At 64.9% G+C, this 6,950-nt stretch overlaps 1 protein-coding gene across 1 annotated transcript in view; it reads left to right on the top strand.

Moving 5' to 3' along the window:
- Positions 1-1,751, top strand: part of NTRK1 (neurotrophic receptor tyrosine kinase 1) — a 13,613-nt gene extending 11,862 nt beyond the window's left edge. Inside the window, exons 15-16 of the mRNA XM_025040841.1 lie at positions 21-179; positions 1,419-1,751. Coding sequence (XP_024896609.1) covers positions 21-179; positions 1,419-1,604 — 345 coding nt within the window. The 3' untranslated portion in view covers positions 1,605-1,751. The remainder of the gene's footprint in view (positions 1-20; positions 180-1,418) is intronic.
- The last annotated feature ends 5,199 nt before the right edge of the window (positions 1,752-6,950 follow it).

Below are 6,950 nucleotides of genomic sequence, written 5' to 3'. Positions count from 1 at the left end.
CCCGCCCGCCGCCGCCGCAGGTGGGAGGCCGCACCATGCTGCCCATCCGCTGGATGCCGCCCGAGAGCATCCTGTACCGCAAGTTCACCACCGAGAGCGACGTGTGGAGCTTCGGCGTGCTGCTCTGGGAGATCTTCGCCTACGGCAAGCAGCCCTGGTACCAGCTCTCCAACGCCGAGGTCAGCCGCGCCCTGGGCCGCCCCCTTCCCTGCCCCTCGTCCCACCCTCCCCCGGGCACCCACCCTCCTGCGACGCTGAGCTCCCTGCACCCAACGTCGCCCTTCCTTGCGTTTGAGACCCCTCTCCTACTCCCGCCTCCGCTTACTGTCCTGAGCGCGGGCTCCTGGGCGAGCCTCAAAGCGCTTTAGAGATGGAGCGCAGACCCCCCTGTAGGGCTGCAGCTTACAGAGCTGATAGGCGTTATCGGGGTGGAAGGGGAGGCGCGGGAAGAGGAGCCCAGCGCGAGAGGGCCTGGCACCGCAGCAGGGGGCCCGGCGGCCGTCAGGGCCTGGGAGGCGCGGCCCTGCCCCCTGCCCGCTGGGCGGCGGAGCGGGCCCCAGGTGCTCCGTCCTCCAGCGCGGCTCCCCCTCCCCCTTCTTGGCTCGCAGCTGTCAGTTTCCATTTCTTCTCCTAATGCAGCCGGCTCCCTGGAGGCGGGTGCGGTGGGGGAGAGGGTTATAGATTTTAATTTTCTCAAGCACTGAGAGAAGGGACGGAATTGGTGCCGCCCACGCTCCAGGTCCTCTAATGGGGAGGGAGAGAAGCGGGGAAGGAGGCCCCAGGCCCCTTCGCCCCCGGCTCCCCTTCAGTCCCCTGAGCAGCTGAGCAGCCTTGGCGGCCCTTCCTGGAGTCGCATTTCGATCTTTCCCGCTGCCATTCCTTCTCGGAGGGGCTCGGTCCCCACAAGCGGTACCTACAGAAGAGAGAGGGCGCGGGCTTGTCCTCTACCTTCAGTGCAAGCAGCCATTGTTCAGGGCCTTTACCCGCAGCTCCGCTCTCCGTTCTTTTTGCCACCCTGGAGCTGACAGGTGCAGGACCCGCCCCCACCTCCATTCAGCCACCATTCAGCCACCGACACTGGGCGGTTGGCTTTGGCGACTGCTTTGGCCCCGTCCCTTCGTCCCACCACTTGGCAGGTCTCCCGAGGGTCTCATTCTGGCCCCTCTGGGTCCAGTCCCACCCCCAGCCCAGCCTTCCCAGAGTCGAGCCCGCCTCAGTCCTTCCCGTGCTCAGAGTCAAGCGGAAGGGAAGCTCGGGGTCCCTGTGTCCTTTTAGGTTATTAATAGCCAGGAGGCCCAGACGCGTTATGGGACCTGCCTGGGGGCCTGGGGGAGGGCCATGCCGGGCTGGCCTCCATGTCCTGCCACAGCCCGGCCGCAGCCCAGGGTGCCCTCTTCTCCCCCCTCCGGTGCCCCCAGGCGATCGAGTGCATCACACAGGGACGGGAGCTGGAGCGGCCGCGTGCCTGCCCCCCGGAGGTCTATGCCATCATGCGGGGCTGCTGGCAGCGGGAGCCCCAGCAGCGGCACAGCATCAAGGACGTGCAGGCCCGGCTGCAGGCCCTGGCCCAGGCGCCTCCTGTCTACCTGGACATCCTGGGCTAGGGGCTGCCTGCAGCCACCCCACAGCTCCCGGGCGACCCCGAAGCCTCCGACTCGCCCTCAGCATGCGGGCAGGGTCGAGTGGGGTCTGGGAGGGCGGCGTGCCCTCTGCCCCAGGGAGGGTTCCATCGCAGCAATTATATTTATTATCCCTCGGCCGTGTCTCTTGCCCATTCTTGGGAAGACGTCGATCAGGAGTGGGGTCTGGGACTCCAGGAGGGTGACTCTCTGAGGTCCCCTGTCCACCTGGCGGAGAGGCAGCCCTGGGCCGAGCTTCCCCGCCTCGGCCTTGACCGCCCGTCTCCACACTGGGTGCTCCAAGGCGAGGCCGGAGCTGCGGCAGGAGGGATGGCAGTTAGTGTCATGGGGACAGAGCGGAAATGTTGGGGGGTGTCTTCCCTGCCCGGGACAGAGTGAGCAGATGGTGGGGCGGATGGGAGAGCACTCCTGTGCCAGTGCTGTGTGTGCGTGTGCGTGTCTATGCGTGTGCTCGTGCCTGTGTGTGCATGTGCGTGTGCCTGTGTGTGCATGTATGTGTGCGTGTGTGCATGCCTGTGTGTGGATGTATGCGTGTGCGCGTGCGTGTCTGTGCGTGTGCCCGTGCCTGTGTGTGTGCATGTATGCGTGGATGCACGTGCCTGTGTGTGCATGTATGCATGCGTGTGCATGTGCGCGTATCTGTGTGCATGTATGCGTGCGTGTGTGTGCATGCCTGTGTGTGCATGTATGCGTGCGTGTGTGTGCATGCCTGTGTGTGCATGTATGCGTGCGTGTGTGTGCATGCCTGTGTGTGCATGTATGCGTGCGTGTGTGTGCATGCCTGTGTGTGCATGTATGCGTGCGTGTGTGTGCATGCCTGTGTGTGCATGTATGCGTGCGTGTGTGTGCATGCCTGTGTGTGCATGTATGCGTGCGTGTGCATGTGCGTGTATCTGTGTGCATGTATGCGTGCGTGTGCATGCCTGTGTGTGCATGTATGCGTGCGTGTGCGTGTGCCTGTGTGTGGGCGTACGCGGGACAGGACCAGGAAGGAGCAGGGGAAGGGACCGTGAGGGAGGCAGGACCCCTTGTCCCCCTCCGTCATTCTTCTTGGCTCACGGTGCTTCGAGGTCAGCACCTGGAGGCTGGGGGCGGGACAAAGCCATCTGTCTTTCTCCCTGTCCTGCCTGATGGAGGGGGCGGGGTCTCCTTTCTCTCCCCTTGGAACTTCACTGGCCTTGCTGAGGGGCCAAGGCTTCTGTCGGCACAGAGGCTGAGTGTGGCCCCCACCCCCAGGACCTGGGCCCTGCCCCCATCTCCCTCACCCCAGCAGCCCCCACCCCCAGCCCATCACTTCCAATCACCTGCCCAGCTCCTGCGATAACCCACGCTCCCCACAGCTCCTCAGGGCTAATGGCGTGACTGCTTCATGTCCCTGTGTGCCCAGTCCCCCGCCACCGTGATTCAATCTGGGTCTTATCGTCCCCAGGCCTGGCCCGGTGGTGTCTGCCTCTTGTCTAGGCTGGTTAGTGCTGATGGAGGTCTGGGCAGGGCTGCAGGCTGACCGGTGGGGGTCTGGCAGCTGAGGGCAAGCCCACAGGCCCTCCGCTCCTGCCCTGGGGTGGTGGGGGGTGCTGCTGTGCCACCCCTGTGAGAGCAAGTAGTGTCACCTGGGGAGAGAGACAGGGCGGGCGTCAGACCTGACAGGTGAGCCTGGAGACAGGTGCCAAGAGGCAGTGCAGACAGACGGGGGCGGATCCTGCAGACCTGGAGACTCAGAGGTGGCAGGAGGTGGTGGAGACACTCAGACGGAGGGACAGAGGGACAGAGGGACAGCCGAGTGGGACGAGCTGCCGAGTCAGTGTCCTGGAGAACAGCATGGACTGTCTCAGTCACACTCCCACCTCCCCACCTCCTCTGTCCCCAAGCCCGGGGGCCGAGGAGGGGGTGGGACAGCCAGCCTTGGAGACGCAGAGGGGAGAGGCCTTGGGCTCTGAGGTTTGGCCCTGCTGAGCAGGACGGAGGCCATCGCTGGAGCTGAGGGGATGGCAGGCAGGTAGCAGAAGGGCCCAGCAGGCACATGGAGCGTTTCCAAGGTCAAGAGCATCAGGGCAGCAGAGGCTCTTCAGACCACAGCTGGAGGTCTTGCTGGAAAGGCTGGGCAGGCGAAGGGCGATGGGGGGCTCCGCGCACGCGCTTCAGACAGGGAAGGAAAAACCCCATCGAGTGTGGGGGAGGGAACTGGGGTTCACGGATGCGGACAGCCCTGAAGCCGGTCACTCTGCCCCCTCGGGCAAGGATGGCCTTGTCCCGGGTGCTGTGGAGGGCTCGCACGGCACTACTGGCCTCCCCGAGGGACACGCGTGGCACAGCCACGTCACTCTGGCCTGCCCCACACAGCTAGGCACACGTGTGCAAGAGCACGCACACCCGCAGCCCCCGTGACTCATAGCTGCTGGATTTCCTTGTCACCGATGGTACCCTGTACCCCCCACTGCGGCACACGTCCCCTCCCTGATGGGCACCTCCCGCAATGTCAAGATAACGGGCTGCACCCCACACACAGCGGGCGCTGAGTGCCAGCTGAGGTGGACGCCTGCAGGTCGAGGGAATGGGCCCCTCGGTGCCCCATGGGGAGTGGGGTCAGGGACAGCAATCTGAGGCTCTGGAGACCAGACATCCGGGTCCACCAGGCTGGTGTGGGCCCCTCCCTCCTCCCTCTTGGTTGGAAGACCGAGGCTCAGAAAGGTGGGGGGCACCTAGCTTGTGCCAGCTCGTCCAAGCGTCTGGGAGAGAGGGAGGCAGTGATGCAGGAGCCAGCAGGCCCCCCAGGGCCCCCCAATGGGACTGGCCTCTCTGGAGAACTTAGGGTACAGGCCGTCCTGACCCCCTCAGCCTTCCCAGGCAGCCCCAGCTCCTTCCTGTCCTGCTCCCTAGAGGCCAAGTTCCCGACAGAAGGGCAGAGCGCCTGCTCTGGCTTCCAGGAGCAGAGGGGGTGGGGCGCTGGGGCGGCCTGGGGAGCGTGCCCCAGTCCCCCGGAACCCCCAGCTGCAGCCCACACGCTCTGCTGGGAGCGCTGCCTCTGCCCATCTCCCCTCCACGGGCCCTTCCTCCTCTTCTGGGGCTAGGCTGCCTGGAGAAGCTTCCAGACTCCGGAGCCAGAGTGCCTGAGTCTGCACTTACCAGCTGTGTGATGTCGGCAGGTCACTCAGCCTCGCAGTGCCTTAGTGTCCTCTTCGAGCGGGGACAGGACTGGCCCTGACCTCACACGGCTGTCGTGAGGTTTGAACCGGTGGCCTGCGTGGAGCTGCTGCGGGGCCCGGCCGGCCGGGGCGGGGGCCCCGTGAACGGTTGCTGTTTCTGTTACTGCTCCCCACGCCCCCGCCCTCCTCCTGCCACAGCCTTTCTGCCACCCTCCTCCAGGCCCTGGTTTTTGGGGGTGGGGGGCCAGGCCAGCAGGGGCATGGTTTGGGGCAACAGGCCTCACAGAAGAGAAGCTGCTGTCCCCTGGTCCCCAGCGCCCGTCCAGCTGCGGCTGCTCCCGGGAGGACTTGCCTGGCTGTGGAGCGTGTGAGGCGAGGGGCTCTTTCCTGCCTCCGAAGGCTGTGGCTGCAGGTCCCTGGGCTGCCCCACCCGCCCCCGTGCAGGAAGAGCCGCCACCACAGAGAGGGCAGGGCCAGAGCACCCCACAAACCGCCCCGTCACTTCCAGCCCCTGACTCCTGATTTTCCTCAGCTCACCTCCTCCTGGCAGCCCTCGGGGATTAGACTCAGAGCTTGGCACCAAGGTCATGAACCCTCACAGGCTGAGTCAGGTCTCTGGCATACTTGTCTGGGGGTGGGAGACATGCTCCCAAGGCCTTCTATCCCGAATCCCTGCGGCCCCTCGTTCCCAAGTATCTAGCCGTCCTCCCTGCTCCGGCCCCCTGCTCCCCCTGGGTCTGAAGGGGTCAGTCTGTTCAGCCCGCACACTGCAGGTCCTGGCTACCTGGGGCCTGCGGTCAGAGCAATGCAGGCCGGAGGTGGAGGACGAGGGGAGGGAGTTCTCCGCATCCTCATCTTTGAGGGATGTCGATTGTGGGGTCTCCAGCCTCACTTGGTCTTATAACGGGACTCGTGGAGTTGATGGGGGGGGGCTCAGGGGAACCTTATGGAGCCTCCAGCCCGTACTGTGCCGGGGGCGGGGGGTGGGTGTCTGCCTGGGTCTTCTTGAAGGAAGATGCGTGGAGACAAAATTTGGGAGGCAAGGGCCCTGGGGGGTGTGGAGTTAGGACGTCCTGGGTGCGGAGCAGATGCGGGGGCAGAAAGCTGGGGTGGACCTGGCCTCCGGCGCCTTTCCCGACGCTTCGCTGTACTCAGTTTCTCAGTTTTGTACTGCATGTTGGTCAGAGGTTGCTGTCCTTTACCACATGGGCTTTTCACAACATGAGAGGGAGATGAGAGAAGAGAGAGGAGAGAGAAAGAGAGACAGACAGAGAGAGACGGAGGGAGAGAGAGAGAGAGAGAGAGAATGAATATGCAGGTGAGCTAGAGAGACCCGAGTTGGCAGTGCAGGGGGAGAAGGTGCGGCCCACGACACTTGAGGCTCTGACGCCTCCCCTGCCCTCTCCCTGCACGTGGGGTGGGTGGCGCCTCACTGGGGACTGTGCTGCCCCTTCTCAGCCCGGAGCCACTTCGGTCCCATGTCTGGTTTTGTGTTTGCGTGCGCTAGTGAAGGTTTGTGCTAATCCCCGCTCCCAGCCTGGAACCAGAAGGGACACAGGCAGGGAGGGGGCCGGGGGGCCTGGCTGTCCTCTCCAGAGTGGCCCCTCTCCCAGCCGGATGCTCTTCAGCCCCTGCCTGACCATCTTCAGGCGCGGGGTCGGTGCACCTCAGAGAGGGAGGTGGGGGGTGTGGGGTGCCGGGCAGGGGACACACCTCCCTTCCTCCCATCACTGTCTTCCTCTCTCCTCTCTTCCTTCGGAAGTGGGGAGCAGGAGAAGCTTCTCGGGCAGGGGTCAGACCTGGTTCCTTGTCCCTGAGGAGCTGGCTTCCCCCCGCTGGGCTGGGAGAGGAGGTAATTAATGACATGGAGGCCAGGAGGGGACAGTGTTCAAGGCTAATGTTGTATTAATCAGGACCTGGTCCCCAGGAGGGACAGGACTCAGCTGGGGTGAGGGGATGTTGGGGGGGCTCCCGGGACCCAGGAGCTCCTGACTCCCCCCCAGCCTCCCTCCCTCCCTGCCCACGGTGCCTGCCACCCAGCCCTTGCCCGTGTTTTACTGGAAGTCCCTCCTGCTCTCTGCCCTCTGACCTCCTGCCAGGATCCCTCCCCTGGTCCAAGCCCACCCTGGGTGTGGGGTGGGCAGCCCCCCGAACCCTACTCGCCCTA

This window comes from Pteropus alecto, unplaced genomic scaffold (genome assembly GCF_000325575.1).
Source record: "Pteropus alecto unplaced genomic scaffold, ASM32557v1 scaffold49, whole genome shotgun sequence".
Classification (NCBI taxonomy): domain Eukaryota; kingdom Metazoa; phylum Chordata; class Mammalia; order Chiroptera; family Pteropodidae; genus Pteropus; species Pteropus alecto.
Note: the sequence above shows the minus strand (reverse complement) of the source record. Positions and strands in the feature narration are given on the sequence as shown.